At 38.3% G+C, this 18,062-nt stretch overlaps 1 protein-coding gene and 1 long non-coding RNA gene across 4 annotated transcripts in view; one reads left to right on the forward strand and one right to left on the reverse strand.

The window, feature by feature from the left end:
- ryr2b (ryanodine receptor 2b (cardiac)) overlaps positions 1–18,062 on the forward strand; it is a 68,993-nt gene that overhangs the window by 40,618 nt on the left and 10,313 nt on the right. For 2 of the 3 annotated variants that reach the window (XM_034898389.1, XM_034898390.1), the window contains exons 67-95: positions 339–469; positions 609–929; positions 1,517–1,754; positions 2,116–2,203; positions 2,311–2,397; positions 2,532–2,693; positions 2,854–2,916; positions 3,759–3,887; positions 4,606–4,718; positions 5,016–5,112; positions 8,702–8,832; positions 9,124–9,175; positions 9,360–9,419; positions 9,670–9,769; positions 10,100–10,179; positions 10,807–10,883; positions 11,018–11,091; positions 11,398–11,478; positions 11,766–11,854; positions 12,073–12,201; positions 12,332–12,436; positions 13,123–13,204; positions 13,315–14,606; positions 14,710–14,780; positions 14,924–15,068; positions 15,186–15,272; positions 15,816–16,028; positions 16,248–16,378; positions 16,584–16,626. In XM_034898389.1, the coding sequence (XP_034754280.1) occupies positions 339–469; positions 609–929; positions 1,517–1,754; positions 2,116–2,203; positions 2,311–2,397; positions 2,532–2,693; positions 2,854–2,916; positions 3,759–3,887; positions 4,606–4,718; positions 5,016–5,112; positions 8,702–8,832; positions 9,124–9,175; positions 9,360–9,419; positions 9,670–9,769; positions 10,100–10,179; positions 10,807–10,883; positions 11,018–11,091; positions 11,398–11,478; positions 11,766–11,854; positions 12,073–12,201; positions 12,332–12,436; positions 13,123–13,204; positions 13,315–14,606; positions 14,710–14,780; positions 14,924–15,068; positions 15,186–15,272; positions 15,816–16,028; positions 16,248–16,378; positions 16,584–16,626 (4,471 nt within the window). The remainder of the gene's footprint in view (positions 1–338; positions 470–608; positions 930–1,516; positions 1,755–2,115; positions 2,204–2,310; positions 2,398–2,531; positions 2,694–2,853; positions 2,917–3,758; positions 3,888–4,605; positions 4,719–5,015; positions 5,113–8,701; positions 8,833–9,123; positions 9,176–9,359; positions 9,420–9,669; positions 9,770–10,099; positions 10,180–10,806; positions 10,884–11,017; positions 11,092–11,397; positions 11,479–11,765; positions 11,855–12,072; positions 12,202–12,331; positions 12,437–13,122; positions 13,205–13,314; positions 14,607–14,709; positions 14,781–14,923; positions 15,069–15,185; positions 15,273–15,815; positions 16,029–16,247; positions 16,379–16,583; positions 16,627–18,062) is intronic. The other variant, XR_004660166.1, reaches the window with a different exon arrangement.
- Positions 1,015–5,091, reverse strand: LOC117960473. Its single transcript, XR_004660167.1, has 3 exons — positions 5,080–5,091; positions 2,588–2,591; positions 1,015–1,171 (listed from the first exon to the last, which is right to left on the reverse strand). It is a non-coding gene; the product is annotated as an uncharacterized LOC117960473 (long non-coding RNA).

Raw genomic sequence — 18,062 nt, forward strand, 5'->3', positions numbered from 1 at the left:
GCAATAATCAGGCCCGGGTGTGGCTAGAGAAATTGAACTCAGGTGTGGACAACCACAGTTATAGTATGTTTTAACAAGTGGGGCAATCACTTTTTCACATAGGGCCATGATGGTTAGGATTTTTTTTTCACCTTTTAATAATAAACACCTTCATTTACAAATTGCATTTTGTGTTTACTTGGGTTGTCCCTGACTATTGTTTAAATTGGTTTGATGTTCTGAAACATTTAAGTGTGACAAACATGCAAAGGAACAGGAAATGAGGAAGGGGGCAAACACTTTTTCACACCACTGTAAGTCAGCCCATGCCTACATGTTAACGCAGCATTCCTATATAGGCAGAGGCCAGCAGCAGGTGCCTGTTTGGCAGCCCTGACTGGGACTTTTCCTGTATGTTTCCTGGAGCCATCCCTAAACCAAAACAACCCTTACTCCATTTACAACACCATGAGTGCTTCTGAGAGAGAAGGTAATAAACAAACATACTGAACACACAGTATTTTAGTAGAGTAGTTGTCTGTTTAATCCTCACCTCCTTGAATAGCTCACACCCCCGCATCTTAAACCCCATGTTTTCTCAACCTATTTTCCATTTTTGTTACTGTTAGACCTGGGTCTGCCACATCAGGTCGAGGACATGTGTCCCCTCCTGCCCTCTCTAGAGCAGGCTCTAGGGGAAGTGGAGGAGTTGGCAGGTGCTGGTGTGGGAGCTCGCCAGTCCCACTACATCCACGTCACGGAGGTCATTTTGCCTATGCTGTGCAGTTACATGTCTCGTTGGTGGTACTGGGGCCCTGAGGGCCAGCCAGACAGCCAAATCTGCACCACTGTCATTTCTCAACATGCAAGTGATCTTCTTGGCCACATGCTCCGTATCATCCACAACCATGTGGGAGCTAGCCAGGGTGACTGGATGAAACAGCTGGCAGGTATTGTGGTCATGTACAACATTGTGATTGTTGTGCGGATTCCTTATTCCACATCAGTTATGGATTTCACTTTTTTCAGTATTAAAGGTCCCATGAAATGGTGATGTTTGTATGCTTTTTATATAGACCTTAGTGGTTCCCTAATACAATATCTCCTCAACAAAATTCAGCCTTAGTGCATAATTACAGCCACTAGAGCCAGTCCCACAATGAACTTTCCTTAGTATGTGCCATTTCTGAGTCTGAGCAAGGTAGAGGCTGGGGGTGTGGCCTTGACCAACTGCCACTTTGCTTGTTTGAAATCCATGATGTCTCTCTCTTTCTCATGGGCGGGCCAAATTCTCTAGGCGGGCAAAGCAGAGAAAGGAGAGGTAATCATGCCCCTTATGACCTCAAGATTCCTGATCGGCCTATCTGAGCTTTCATTTTCTCAAAAGCAGAGCAGGATACCCAGGGCTCGGTCTACACCTACCGCCATTTCTAACCACGGGGGGACCATAGGCACCCTGGGTGAATGCATATTAATGTTAAAATAAAACTCATAAGTGAAATTTGTATGTCATGGGACCTGTTGTCATATCTTTCAGTTTATTCTCAGCCAATTATATGCAAAGCCAACACTGAGCTGTTGAAAAGCCACTTCCTGCCACTGATGGAGAAGCTGAGGAAGAGGACTGAAAGTGTGCTGCTAGAGGAGGAGCAGATTAAAGCAGAACGGTGTGATACCTCTGAAGCAGAGTTGCAGATACAGGAGAAGTTCATTATACTTGTGCGCGACCTCTACGCCTTCTATCCCCTCCTCATCCCATTTGTGGATTCTAATCGGTAAGGCATGCTGCCAAGGAGCTTAGATGTGGGGAAGCAAGCTTGTTTTTCTGAGGCCAAAAGCTCCAGGAGTAATTTAAAATGTGTGTAGAGTCAATGGAAAATTTTTTATATTGACATTAACCCACCATTAATGAGCATCTTTCCTCTAAAGTTCTTCAGAAAACGTTCAAAGACCACATTTTCTATTGTTTGTAAAACAATTATTGGTAAATTGTAAACAATGGAAAATAAAAATACAACTTTTTTATAGATAAAAAGAGAGTGGCTATTTAATTTTATTATTTTAGTTATATGTTAAGCTCTACAGGAATACAATATGCAATAAAACTGTGATATGTTTTGGTTTCTCTTGTCCCAGAGCCAGCTGGCTAAAGGAGTCGAACCCTGACACTGAGCAGCTGTTCAGCATGGTGGCAGAGGTCTTTATATTCTGGGCCAAATCTCATGTGAGGATGACCCGTATATATTTTTTTTCCTCGTTTCAATGCGTTCCAAGTGAATATTGTGCACTAAAAGCCATGTAAAATGTATTCACCCTTGTTTGCTACCACAGAATTTCAAATGGGAGGAACAGAACTTTGTTGTCCAAAATGAAATCAACAATTTGGCTTTCTTGGTCAACAATGACAAAATGTCCAAGGTCAGCCATATTTTTAAAGAACTGCATCTCTTGAAATCATAGACACTACTAGTAGTTGTATGGTAATCACAAAGTTAAACATCTGCCAGGTAAGTCTCTAAGTTAAGTTATCTTTGTGGCTTTGTAATTCTCAGTTTGACCATGAACAGAGAAGGATGAAGAGGAAGGGGGATCGTTATTCCACACAGACCTCTCTCATTGTGGCTTCCATGAAGAGGCTGCTCCCTGTGGGACTCAGGGTTTGTTTTCCAAGCGACCACAGCCTTATCATGCTGGCTAAGAGCGGCTTTACTCAGGTCAGTTGCACCAGCAATAATGTAGTCCTCATGATGATAAAAATGATTTTATGTAAATCACAGTAGTTATATGATAAACTGCATTGTGAAGGTGAATGTCTTGCAATATCTCTGTGTATACTGTGCATATGTAATGTTAGCCACTGTTTGCTTTTCACAGAAGAACACTGAAGATGAGATTCAAGAGCGGGTTTTTAATTGCTTTCTAAATCTTCAGAGTCAGGTAACGATTTTTATTTTTGTGTTCTAAACATTTATGGAGTATTTCAGTTAGTATGTTAATTTCAGAAAGTATTAGTTGAATTAAACACATTTTGAGGTTTTACTTACTTGGGTTTTCATAAAAAATTGACAAGAATCTTATAATACAAAAGTATACATGAAAAAGAAAAGCCTAAAAGATAGATATTCCTATATCACTATAGTTAAGGCTTAAATGAAATACCATTGCATTCTGCATATTGTGCCTGAGTATGCCTGAGTACATGCCTTTTAATTTGTGGAAGGCAGAAAGTGTGCGGTAAATTACATTGAGCGTAGCCAGCAAAATCACAAGCTGTATTTTAATAATCTCAGTAAGTCATTCATTGTTTACCAGAGAAACCAATGTGACATACTCACAATACTGTTCAGAATATGCATGCAATATTTGTATATTCATAAGTCAGTGATGAAAACAGCACAAATTTGGCTTATTCATTAGCATAAACCAATTCTTGAACAATCATTTAAGTTATTTTTTCACAGCCCATGATCCATCCTTTGCTGGTTGAATGGGCATTTGTCAGTTTTGTTGTTGAATTAGAATTCAAGCAAAAATAATGAATTAAGTTTGGAATTAATGGCATTAGGGAAAGCAAGATTCAGAACAGCATCTTTATCCCTTAATAATTTTTATTAGCCTTTTGATTTCAAACCAAGCTTCTTCATTAATTCTCTCATTTGTTTTGCCCTGTAAAAGGGGCTTGGTCTCCAGCAGTCTTTGTAAATCTTTAACTGAATGCTTGAAATACGAAAGAAAGAGGATAAAAGAAATAAATGTGTCATTCTTTTTTTTCCTGACAGGTGTCAAACTGTTTGAGGCAGGACAGCCTTTATGCCAAACACCTGAGCCAGAAAGGGACCATTCCTGATGCAAAAAGGACTGTAGACAGGATTCTGGACATAGCTCGAGTTCTTTATTACCTGGACCAGGTAAACTTTTAAAGTAACAAATAAAATATTGCCAGTAATGCATTCAGATATTGTATAACACATCTGTTGAAAAGTGTTTACTTAGTTGTTAGCTCCAAAGTGAAAAGAATAGTGAGTTTTAAGGTGATGGACTTCTTTTTTGTAGACCTTCCTTTTCTATCAGAAGACTTGTTGACATGTCTTTGTAGGAAAAACGCAGGTGCAAATGATAAAATAAATGATGGCTCCATATAATTTAGCTGCTTCAGTTTCAGAGTCCTAGTATTGTGCGTATTGGTTCAATGTCACACTGTCAAGAACTAAAATTAAGAGCCATCTATATGCCTTGTCCTCTTGATTAAGTCTTAGCCATTCTGTGACGTATGTATAGGCGGTACTTTTATCCATTCTATATACAACCCTAATGAAGACTCTGAGTTGTCATCTTCTTTCATTCATCATTGAGTGTGACCCAACTCTGTCATCATTAGGGTCAGAGTAGAGAAATGAGTAAGGGTCTGAGGAAGATGCAGAGGTCCCTCTTCTGTGTTCTTATTCCAAACACAAATTTATTAGGAATATATGACATTCAAGAAAGTAATGCGTGCAGTGAACCTTGCCAAAAGCTACCATCGAAACCCCTTAGGTCATTACAGGTTTATGTTTTGTGTGCTACCTTGTTAACATTACCTATGTAATATATATATTTTTTCATATTTGATTTGGGTTTTGGTTTCAGGTGGAACACCCGCAGAGAAGTAAAAAACCTGCATGGCACAAGGTCTTATCCAAACAGAGGAAACGAGCGGTGGTGGCCTGCCTAAGGATGGCTCCGCTCTACAACTTACCCAGGTACAACTATATCTATAACTACATTAGCATCAGCCCTATGGCCGTGTGTTTTTATTTGATATATGAATAGTATTTGATTGTCTGTGTCTTGTAAATTATAGCTATGGTGTACCACTCTTTACTTTCTAGTGGACATAACCATCACCTTGGATAAGAGGCTTTGATGAATTGATAATAATGGATCTAATTAGCCCTATTTTATAGTCCTATGCTGCCTCTTTTTTATTTATTATTTGCATTTTTGTATGCAAATGGTAATCTATTCTTGTCACTTTACCCTTTCCTCTTCCTCCCCAGCCACAGAGCTGTCAATCTGTTCCTCCAAGGCTATAATAACTCCTGGATATCAGCTGAGGACCACAGCTTTGAGGAGAAGCTTGTGGAGGATTTGGCTGTGAGTGGAAAAGCAAGTCATTGTTAGTAGTATAAAAACAATTGTGTAACATACAGCAGGTAAAAAAGGCCTATATTTTGAATTAAGATCAGGTGCGAAACACAAGTTGGCACTGTTAAATCATGAATTTTTGATTCTGAATTTATGAACTTTGAAAAATAGATCAAAAAAATCAGATGCATAATTTCAATGCACAAATATTTAGTGCTAGAAATGTAATAGCTTTTTAATTTCAAAATCCAATGAAACAGATTTACTTCCATAAGAACATCATGAAGTCTTTAAACCATAAAGAAGCTTTGGGGGCAAATGGTGACTTCCACTTCAATCCTTGTATGTGCTAATAAGGATGCAAAGACAATGGCATCCCTTATTTTTCTCCCTAACAATTGATGGCCTGGTAATACTCCAAAAATAATAGTGTCTGTACATGGAGTCAACACAATATTGAAAGCTCCAGACAGATGGTTAAAAATAGCTGTCCAATAACCCTGAAGACGAGGATAAGCCCAATGTCCCATCCGTCAATTTAGCTGGTGACATGTGGCACCTATGAGCAATGGTTATTGTGGATAGGGCTGTGGTTATTCTGCTCTCAGAGTCCAAAAGCAAGTCTAAATTGAGACCAAACTCTCAAAGTTGAAATAATAACTGGGTTATGAGAAAATTTGACTGGTTGGATGGGAATTCTAGATGAGAGCAGGGCCAAAAGTGAAGAAGCAGGGCAAGATTTAGCCTCAAACTCACACCAACTCAGTGGTGACTTGATCCATAGAGTCATTTTGTGTATTTTAGCTGCCCAATAGTACATTTTTAGATTAGGAAGACCCAATCCATCTGTGGATCTATGCCTCTGTAAATATTCTTATCTGATCCAGGGGGTCTTGTCTTTTCACCTGAAAGAGGAAATAAGCTTGTTTTTCGCATGGAAAATAGATTCAGGTAAAAAGAGTGGAAAGCTTTGGAAGACATACAAAAAATGTGGAAGGTAATTTTAATACAATTTACCCTACCTGCAATGAATATATGGAAGACATTCCATCTCTCTAGGTCTGCTTAAAGCGTAATAATACACATATAATGAAAGGTGGTTATGTGTATCAAATCAAAGAATTCCTTGATTAAAGTTAGCAGATTTAAGTGCAATAGATAAAGGCTCTTTATAGTTTAAAATACAAGAGAGTATTCCTGTAAATAAGCTTGGGGCCAATTCAGAATCTCTTAAAAACATCCAAGAAGTATCTCCAAAAACTCAAAAGCTTTCTCAACATCCAAAGAGACCACCACCTTTGGTGACTCATCGGATGGTGAAGAGAAAATAATATTAAGGAGCATACAGATGTTAGAGAAGGAGTGTCTGTTTTTGTGAACCCAGTTTGTTCGGGTGAGATAATGTTAGGCTGCACCTGTTCAAGCCGGATAACTAATGCCTTAGCTAGAATTTTATAGACCGCATTTAAAAAAGGAAATTGGGGGGTAAGAGTTGCAATCTGAGTCGTCTTTGCCAGTTTATGGTATTAAAGTAATCGTGTTCTCGGTGAGAGTCTGGGGCAGGAGAGTTGTTAAACATTTTTTAAAGGAGAGAGGCCAATTAATCAATAAATCTTTGGTAGAACTCTATTGGTTAACCATCTGGACCAGGGCCCCTACTGTTTTGCATTAGTTTAATTGAGTCTTCTATTTTACCATGTTTTAGGGGACAATCCATCTCACTGACATGAGTAGCAGGTAAACATGATACATGGAAATTCCAGATCAAGAAATTGCATCATCTGTTGTCAGGGGGAGATTGTGAGGTCTACAACTTGGAATTATAGGTTATAAAGGTATCACTGAGGTAATGGCTGATGGGATCACTGTAAGTTCAGAATGGGTCTTTATTTGTTTAATTTGCTGGGATGCTGAGTGGTCCTTGATTTGATGTGACAAATGGTGTCCTGCCTTCTCACCACACTCATAAACCAATCTGTGCAATTGTAACTAACTTTTCTGATTATTGAGTTGAGAGTAAATTGTAATTTATTTAGAGATTTTGTCCAATTCAGGAGATTGAGTCTTTGAAAATTAGTTGTTCACGTCTTTTATTCTTTCCATAAGCTTTTCTTGTTCTTGTTTTTTCAATTTGAGTAAATTACGACATAATTTCTCCTCGGAAAACTACCTTCAGAGTCTCCAAAAGTAGAGATTGTTTGATATAAGGAAACCATCAATAGTTTTTGAGATTGTTTCACTGAATATATCACCATTTAACAAAGTTCAGTTCAATCTCCATAGGGGATGTGTTTTCTGTAGAATTGTGAAGGAGAGGTAAAGCAACAATGAAGCATAACCAGATATTACAATAGTGGAATATTCCATGCTATTTTCAGCAGTTAGAAAATAGCTATCAATAATAAAAAAAAATCAATCCAAGAAAATGTTTTGTGGATGTGAGAGTAGAGGGAAAATTGTTTTTTGTCAGGGAAAAGCAAACACCATGGGTCAGTACTACCATTTTGGAAGGAGGGTCCCTTTTAGGGCAGGATTTGTCTAGCAGTGCATCCATTGCACAGTTGAGGTCACATCCCAAACTTAAATGGTTGGAGTTCAGGTCAGGCAGGACTGAGATCATTCTTGCAATGAATAATTCATTGTCCCAGTTAGGTACGTAGAGATTGACAAGGGCAACATTGACTAAATTGAGAGAACCAGAAACTATGATGAAGTGGCCTTGAAGGTCAGCAATGACTTCTCTTGGGAAAAATTGGACCTTCTTATGTGTTAAAATGGCTGTGCCCCTTGCCCTGCTACCACTTGGAGTGAAAGTTTTGGCCAACCCACGAGGCTTCTAATCTGTGATGGTCTTTAGTAATTAATTAAATAGGTCTCTGGTAAAACAACAATGTCAGTCTTAAGATGTTTAAAAAAAATTCTACCTCTCTTAACTGGACCATTGAACCCTTTAACATTCTAAGACCCAAATCTCAGACACACTCCCCTATTCCTTGCTTGTGAGAGAGAGAGAGATGGAGGAGACAAGAAAGAGAAGACAAGAAAAAGTGCACAAAACATGAATAAATACATTAAGTAGAACTTTTTGACTTTTCTAATATAAGAGCCATCTCACCACCATGTACAATTTTGTAAACATCACTGCCAAGTAAATTGAATAAGCATATTTACATTTCCTTCATTTTGTTGTGTTTTCAGTGTTAACACACTACATTCGCAAACCCCATTTAGATTTAGTGGAGGTAAGTTCTACCTGTATGGTACACTCCCTGACGCTAAATATTAAACTGTAATCAAGTAGACAGTTTTGACATTGTGCATACATTATTTTTTTATGTTAACGCTTTAAACATTTGTATTGAAAAAGTTAAAACATCAAGGCTTTTTGAGTATGTGTATATTTAGCAGAATTTCCAAATAAAGATAGTTTTGTCTTCTCTGTGCACGTAAACATGACCCTGTTATGTATTGTTTGTGTATACTGTGTATTTTGTGTTTGGAAGGGAGTAAGTCAGCCACCAGAGGCTGTGGATGGCCAGTGTTTGACATTATTTGACATCACACACTAGAGTAAAGCTACTCTGTCTCTGGACTGCAGAGCGGAAGAGTGATGGAGCTGTGTGGAGGTGTCAGAGAGGAAGAAAAGCAGGTGGAAGAAGGTGCACAACCAATTGATCCCCTCCTACAACTCATTACACTCTTCAATCGAAGCGCCCTGATGGAAATGAGGTGTGCGTGTGCGTGCGTGCGCGTGTGTGTGTGTGTGTGTGTGTGTGCATTCTAAAACATCACATGCAGTTAAAAACCTGTTCTACTTATCCAACCCATCACCAATAATGTCAATATTACACTTGTCAGAATCATGATTTATTGAAATCTACAATATGTTTCAATTCTTTTTCAGTTCTCTTTTTAATCATGACATGACCTGGTTGACCAATTGACCATTGAGGTATCTCTAGTATAGTCACTTGCTATTCTGCAGAGAACAATATCTTATTTTTTCTTCCCTGATCACAGTAAGCTTGGAAATGACGGTCTCTATACATCCTATGCTGCTATTATGGCCAAGGTAAAAGAACATGAGGATGATCCTATTAGTAGTAGGCCTACCCAAATATTTGTTGGTAAAATATTCAGATTCGTTTTGGGCCATGTCACATGCAATTTATGACAAAATGTGTACCTCTTCTACATTGATTTATTTTCTAACACTTTTTTTGTCACCACCCTGCGTTGTATGTTTGATCTTCAAGAGCTGCCACAGAGAGGATGACGATGATGATGATAAAGAACAGGAGGTGGAAAGCTTTGAAGTGAGAAAATGGGCTTTTCTTTTTTAAATAGATTAGTGTTTCTTGCTTACAGTATTTAATTTGAATTGGCTTCACTTTTTTCACCTTCATATTTTCTACTGCAATAATAAATATAGCCAATATAGCTGCAAGCACCAATTTTGGGTTCAAACCCTTTCCCGGCCAACAGAAGGAAGCAGCCCAATTAGTTAAAGCTGCAAGCAGCATTGTGTGGGTTTTGGGCTTGTGAATTTACCTTTCTGTGGCTCAGGAGAAGGAGATGAAGAAACAGAAGTTAGTGTACCAGCAGGCCAGGCTACATCGTCGGGGAGCTTCTGAGATGGTACTGCAAACCATCAGTGCCACCAAAGGTAGAGACATATTAAATACTGATAAATGATTCTTATTTCTAATTCTAATAAATTACTTTTATTTAGGTTAGTCTGTTGCTTGTTGAAGGGCATCCTCTTTTAGCAAATTTTTTTTCTTAGATGAGCCAGTTATAAGCAAGGTACTTTATATTTGCTGAATACTAAACCAAAGAGGAGCTGACTCCTGGTCTCAGTAGTTGAGCATAAAGTAAGTTATTTCTTTGTGCTTTGCCTCCTTTTAAAGTGTGCATTGTGATCTAAAGCGCTTTATTTTTCATTTTAGTTGGTACAGTACATCCTCTGATTGTGATCAATTTCCCATCCCATCAGGTGCCATGGGCTCCATGATTGCTCCTACATTGAAGCTGGGGATTGCTATTCTCAATGGAGGGAATGCCACAGTTCAACAGGTATAAATGCTGCATTGGTGTGTCCCCCACTTGAATCATACAACTTGTTTGTCTTGGGATCTCCAGAATAGGTTTGTATATGACATTGGCCATTTCTGCATCTCAGGCACGGACTAAAGAGTTTAATATCATGAAACTAAATATTACTAAAATTAACTCAAGTGAAAGAAAGAAGAGAGGTTATAACAGCAGCTGGATTGCTAGATTTCATTCAGGAGAAGAAATGTGAAATATCAGCACAGTCATTATATATATTAAAAAGTATATTATTAGTAACTTATCAGTAAATAGAAAAGTAAAGCTGTAAAATATGGTATACAGTAAACTGGAAATGTGGGCTGCTGTTTTAGCAACAGCTTAACAAAAACAATATTTGTAATGAATAGAGATGGATCTTTTCATGTCATGAATAACTATTATTATATTTCTACATTAGTATTTCTACATGTACAGTTTGTCCCTTCACAGACCATATCACTTTAATATTTTGTCTTATGAATATGATGCCTCAGAGACACTGGAGAAAAGTTGGCAGTAGTAAAAACATTTTTCAAGTTAATCATTTTGGCTTCAGACAAGATCCTCCCATATTTATCCTACCTTGTCTTTGATGCTTTTGTTTGATAGAAAATGCTAGATTATCTGAAAGAGAAGCAAGACGTTTGCTTCTTTCAGAGCATGGCTGGACTCATGCGGTCATGTAGGTAAGTGTCTTTAGGAAAATTCTCTTGTCAAATGTCACAAAGGCTTTCCGACTTTGTGTGCTGATGGATGAAAATTATAAGAGTGTTAAAGCTTTTTTTTAATCTGCGTGCATGCGTGTTTTTCTGCTATCCAGTGTTCTAGATCTGAATGCATTTGAGAGGCAGAACAAAGCAGAAGGATTAGGCATGGCCATGGACGACAGCTCAGGTACTGTATTCATATGGAAATAAAATCAGTTTCTGATGAAGCCATGTCAATGCAGAAGAGCCTGCTGTGAGATTCTTGGACTTGAAAATAGTCTAAATTTACACTCTAAAATCCTATTTTTTTCTCTGCCTTTCTCAGTCTTGAATAATATTAACAGATGTCTGCCTTCATTGTGGCCTGTTTTTCAGTTTTCTTACCTCTTTCAAAACTCTTTTTTTCTATTATCCATTCTGTCCTCCATTTCCTACAGTATTACTTCATTCCTTGCTCTTCATCCTTTTTTTTATTGCCCTATCTTTTTCCCAGGAGAGAAGGTGATGCCTGACAAAGACATAACTTGTGACCTATTTCGTTTTCTACAGCTGCTCTGTGAAGGACACAACTCAGGTTATTTGGCCTCAACTGTATCCACTTACACACTGTCAAAAAGTTCACATATATTATATTGTCTATAAAAAAAGGACCACATACACGGTTTGCTGTTTTTTCTATTTCAATGTGACTTTAACATTATGTTAATAAGAACTTAGCACTGATTCATAATGGCTGCATAAACATTTGCATTGCTCTAGTGGACGTCCATTGTCTAACTGCAGTGTCTACACAGGATAAATGTCTTTGCAATGTTCTTTTCACATTCTATTCAGCATGCTCTGACTTCCTTCATTTCTTAGATTTCCAGAATTACTTGAGATCACAAACAGGCAACAACACCACTGTCAACATCATAATAACCACTGTTGACTATTTACTGAGAGTACAGGTAAGCCTACAGTGATGCTTGACTGACTAACCAAACCAAAGTAGTATTCAGCTGTCCCAGTTATTGTCAAAAAATATTTTTAGGAACATAATGGTTTGAGGATTTCTGTAAACATTTATATGGATATTGTGTAAAGGCAGGTTCCTCTTTGTCTTTAAGGAATGTTTTATTCAAGCTCATGAACCACAAATACATTTTTCCTGTGCCACACACTGTAGGAGTCAATCAGTGACTTCTACTGGTACTACTCAGGGAAGGAAGTCATCGATATGCATGGACAACAGAACTTCTCCAAGGTCATACAAGTGGCCAAACAGGTCTTCAACACACTCACTGAGTACATACAGGTCAGTCAGTTTCCTTTAAGTGTCATAGTGGGTTTCATGTATGATGCTTTAAGTTCCTACTGAACATACTGTATATTTGTCAGAAAGTTGATTTGTTTCTTAAAACGATGCAAACGATGTGTTCATCCAGGGCCCATGTACTGGGAACCAACAGAGTCTAGCTCACAGTCGTCTATGGGACGCTGTAGTGGGATTCCTCCATGTCTTTGCCCACATGCAGATGAAGCTCTTGCAGGTATAGCACATTGATCCACTGATATTTGATAAACTAATTTTCCTCTAAAATTCTACTTAATCATAAGAATAATGATACTCTGTCAGGGCTCTCAAACCAGAGGCTCCGACCCCAATGGGGTCACAAAATCATTTCCATGGGTTGTCAGGTGGTTGTGGAGTAAAAAACTAAATAACATAACATTGTTTGTGACAGTGTTACAGAGTGTGCTGTTTCACATATGCATGTTTACACAAGAAAACAGAAAGAACATGAAAGTAAACACAAACCTGTTTCTTTTGACCTTTGCCTTGCTCAGAGGCCGTTTATTATATAGGACATTAGAAAGAGCAATCTTAAGGGTTTATCTAATAACCCCTTGGCTAAATAAAACTCACTAACACCAACCTGTTTATTCTAGTGGGCTGTGACTTGAAAAGGTTGAGAATCACTTGTCTAGGTGATAGAAATTTTTTTGAATAAACATGATATGTAAAACCGATACAGTACACTGTTTATTTGTTGCAAGCATTGTAAACTTCCTCTGGTGGTATATCTGGTAAATATGTTAAAGTCTATGATATGAAGTAACTTTGCTGCTATTTGCTTAAAATGTGTGTGTGTGTGTATATATATGTATGTGTGTGTATGTATATATATATATATATATATATATATATATATATAATATGTTTTCTTGTAAACAGGATTTAAGGCAAATCGAACTTCTGAAAGAGCTTATGGATTTACAAAAGGACATGGTTGTTTTTTTGCTTTCCATGTTAGAAGGCAAGATTTCTACTTCTATTGTTTTTTTCCCACAATTTATCAATATAAATGGTTTAACAGGCATAATTAATCAAGGACATTATTTCTTTGCTCATCTCTCTTTCCTGCAGGTACTGTCGTTAATGGAACTATTGGAAAGCAAATGGTGGATATGTTAGTGGAATCATCAGGCAATGTGGAGATGATCCTCAAGTTTTTTGACATGTTTCTCAAACTTAAAGACCTCACCTCCTCTGATGCGTTTAGAGAGTACGACCCTGATCGTAAGGGCTGCATCTCTAGGAAAGACTTCCAGAAAGCCATGGAGATTTGCAAGCGTTTTTCCCAAGGCGAGATTCAGTTCCTCCTCTCCTGCGTTAAGACCGACGATAGTGAAATTGTGGATTTTGAGTCCTTTGTGGATCGCTTCCATGAGCCAGCCAAAGACATTAGCTTCAGCATTGCTGTTCTCCTCACCAATTTGTCTGAACACATGCCCAACGATTTAAGACTTGGGACGTTCTTGGAACTGGCAAAGTGTGTCTTGACTTACTTCCAGCCTTACCTAGGACGTATTGAGATCCTTGGCAGTGGGAAGCGCATTGAACGTGTCTACTTTGAGATCAGTGAATCCAGCCGCACACAATGGGAGAAGCCTCAGGTCAAAGAGTCCAAGCGGCAGTTTGTTTTTGATGTGGTCAATGAGGGTGGAGAGAAGGAGAAAATGGAGATGTTTGTCAATTTCTGTGAAGATACCATCTTTGAGATGCAACTAGCAGCCCGGATATCTGGCTCTGCCACTGGAGAAAGGTGTGCTGACAACGGGGGAGAGGAAGAGAGAAAGTGTGTAGAAGAAGCTCTGAATAACAAAGGACTGTTTTTCATGTATCATTGGTTGTTATTGCTGATAGCTCTAATTTCTGTCAAAAACCTTAAGACATTGATGAAGATGACACTGAAGGATATCCTTATGTCGGCTGTATTCTTCCTCGCATTCATTTTTATGGCTCAGGTCCGGTGTATCTGTGTTGTTATTCGCAGCATCTTAAATGTGCTTTACATAGTCTTTGTTAGTGGTGGGCTCATAGAGGGAGCCAAAATGATGAGTATATCGGACTTGCTCAGTGGTATCCTTGAGCCAACTCTTGATGAGGTCATGGAGGTGCCAAGTGGTGTGGATCGGCTGAGGAAGTACTCTGCCAGTTTCTCTTCCCAGACAGACTTGATGGAATTTGGGCATGTGGCAGCTGGGACATCCCCCAGGGAGGTAGATGTACTGTCAGACATATTCGGCCTCAAAGTGAAGAAGGAGAAAGGTCAATACCGAGTTATAACACAAGACCGTGCCGCTAGTGTGACTGACCTGTTCAACACCTCCAAAACAATAGCCACCGCTGAGTTGTCTGACAAGCATCAGGAGAAGGTATGGATTCATTTTTATCTTTTGATATGAGACAGTGTCCAAATTTTGTTCACCATCACTTTTTTTATTCATTTTTGTATTGCTTTGATAATTTTACTGACAGCAACTTAAGGCACCCACTGCCACAGAGGGAAAAACAGAAGATGTGACAATGCCTGAATTAATGGACACAAAGTGAGTGTGTGCATGGTCAAATTAAGCACTGTGATGTTAATGTCAGGTTGACTTTGATGTCAAGTTTTTAAGGAGCAGAAGGTTAATTACATCACCTCAGATCTTTGACCTTTCCTTTGTTTGTGATTGGACTGTTTGTATAGAGGGAAGGAATCTGAGAAGAAAACTGGAAAAGAGAAAGCAGAGGCAGAATGGAAAACCAAGACATGCTCTAATAAGTCAGAGGAACCAGAGAGCCAAAACTCTGCCTTCTGGGAGATGATAAGCACTCATAACAAGAGCCTGCTGGTAATATACAAATACATACACATGCCAACACAGATGCACGCTTACAAGTTCTTCAGTTTGCATGCACAGGCATAAATTATGAACAAAACATCTGGATGTTTTCCCCCTTTTTTACAGAACTATTTTGCAAGAAATTTTTATAATATGCGCTTACTGGCTCTGTTTGTTGCCTTTGCAATCAACTTCATCCTCCTCTTTTACAAGGTGAGAGTTTGCTTGTGAGAGAAATTCTAAATTACATTTGCAGTGGTATTAAATTTGGAATATATGTTGAAGTACTATGATGTCACTACATTTCAGAGGAAAATATTGCACATTAACTTCAGTACATTTATTTACTATAAGTCACTACTAATCAGTCAAAATTAACAGCACCTGAACCATTCACAATAATACAATGCTATGTACACAAGAAAGCATCAGTAATAATAATCTAATAATGTACGTATGTCTGGTCAATTTATCTGCATAACAAATACTGTCACGTTTGATAATTTAAGTATATCTTTTTATTAATACTTTTGTGCTTTAACTTGGGTAAAATCTTGGAAGCGGAACTTATCTATAATAGAGTATTTTCACCAGAGACTGTGGCGAAGAGGAACTGATCTGACTCTGTGGTCTATTGTTTGCTTTAGTTTGGTGCTTTCAAATTGTATTGCAATTAATAAACTGTGTTTCTCATATAAAAAAAAGAAAAAGTTTGTATTTCTTTGGTGAAGTCACTCTCTCTTACTGTCTACCCAGGTAGCATCCTTGCCTGCATCACAAGGAGAGGAAGGAGTGGCCACGACTGGTAACCATGAGGATCTGGACGCTTCTGCTGACGACGACAAACAGGGCGGAGATTATTTTGTGCTGGAGGAGAGCAGTGGATACATGGAACCAGCGCTTCAATTCCTGGCTGTGGCTCACACAATCATCTCCTTCTGTTGTATTATCGGGTACTACTGCCTCAAGGTAGACTAGCTTGAGCACATATTTTTGAAACACATTCACTATTTTGAATCAGTATTTGTCCATTATATAGACTTAGAGAATTTTTTAAAGCCACAGAATTGACAATGAAGCACATTGCTAATAAAGAGGCTTTGTCCCATACAGCTAATCCAAATGTGTTTGAGTTTTGCCAACTAAATACCGGACTCATGTAATCACTGTAGTGCATTTGATTGGCAGTTACCATTGGTGATCTTTAAACGCGAGAAGGAAGTGGCAAGAAGGCTGGAGTTTGACGGGCTATATGTCACGGAGCAGCCGGCTGAGGAAGACATCAAAGGACAATGGGACCGACTGGTCATTAACGCACCGTATGTTCATAGCTACATCAGCTAGCTTTTAGAGTACAAAACATTAAACATGTTTTGTACTCTAAGTTTGAGAAACTTGCTGTTTGTACTATTTCATAGAAATGTTACAAGTTCTACAGAACAAAAATGTTTTACTTACAGTGATGTTTGACAGTAAAATTTCACTTTTAAAATATTTGTTGAAACTATTTGTTTGTCTTTTCAGATCATTTCCAAGTAATTATTGGGATAAATTTGTGAAGAGGAAGGTAAGGTCTTCAGGGGGCTGCAGTTTTGATTTTGCACAGCAAAAAATATTAAATGTTCTATTCTTAATGTGCTTATGAATGTATATAATTGTGTGCATATTTCACTCAGTGACAGTTCATTAAGAACCTAACTGCAATGTAATGAGCCATTTAATGGCAGGTGTAATTATTCCCTTGTCACTAACCAAACAAGTTGATTGTCTCCAGAGACGTGGCAACACTTACAGCTTTCTCATTTGGATTGCCTCTTGTATTATGAAGATTATTCTTTGCTTTAACAATATAAAATTTGGTTTTCTTTTTTAAGAACATTTAGTTCACTTTAAGATTTTTCAACTAAATTGTAGATAATTGTCAGGATTGTGAGGCTTGGATCCAAATATAGGAATAGGAAGTAGGGCTGCACGATTATGGCCAAAACGATTATTATGATCAATATTGAGATCAGGATTAATTATCACGATTTGTTGATTTTTAACCAAAACTAATTTTATAGTCACATAGGCTAACATAGGATAACGTCTTCCACATCCATATTGTGCTACATTCCTCTCATGCTGAAGTTATAAATTGTACCATTTAACTGCTCTTATAAATTGGTTCAGCAGCCTCAGTCTCACACGCTATTACTCTACAACCTGAAGTTAGTTGCATTCAATAACTTCTGTGTTTTTTGCCGTGGCTGCCGCAACAGCAGAGTTACCAGCAGAAACACTGGTACAAATACATGTTTGCCTGTCCTGCTTATTATATAGCTGTGTTAATAATTAAAACTGGACAAATGTCAGAAGCGTAGGCCAGCGCTGTCGCCGCTCTGTCTCTGTTGCTGGGAGCTGTGTGTGAGTGAATGGGGGTGGGGCTGCGCGGAGAGTAAGGAGAGATCTATACAGCGGTATGGCTTTACAGAAGACATGGGTCATGTAACACAAAATTAAACCATATCTCTATAAACTACATTGCTTCGTTTGTGAACAGGCAGCAAGGACATTAGGTGCACCGGTGCGTGTTACGCGCTCTAAAGCCCTGTGAGCTAACACAGACAAACTAGCACCAACTTGCACTGGTCACTGCTGTTGTCTGACAAAAACAGACGGGACAAAATGTTGCATTTACAAGTAAACTGGTAATCTTTGTGACCAGCTGCTATCATTTTCCGGAATTTTCCTCATCTAGAGACTAAGCTGCTCGGTGCAGGGAACAACTCTGACTGGCACGTGATCAAACAGTGGTTTATGGAGCGGTAAATGGGCTTTGCAAAAAACTCTGAGCATTTTATGAACGGAATGGCGCATTTAAAATTTCACTCAATTATGCAAATTTGGTCGTGGGATACCAAAAACGTGATCAAAATTTGATTAATTGTGCAGCCCTAGCAGGAAGGCGAGGATGTGCAACAGTTTGAAATAAACAATTTTAATGTAAACACAAAGGAACTG

This window comes from Etheostoma cragini, chromosome 17 (assembly GCF_013103735.1).
Source record: "Etheostoma cragini isolate CJK2018 chromosome 17, CSU_Ecrag_1.0, whole genome shotgun sequence".
NCBI lineage: Eukaryota > Metazoa > Chordata > Actinopteri > Perciformes > Percidae > Etheostoma > Etheostoma cragini.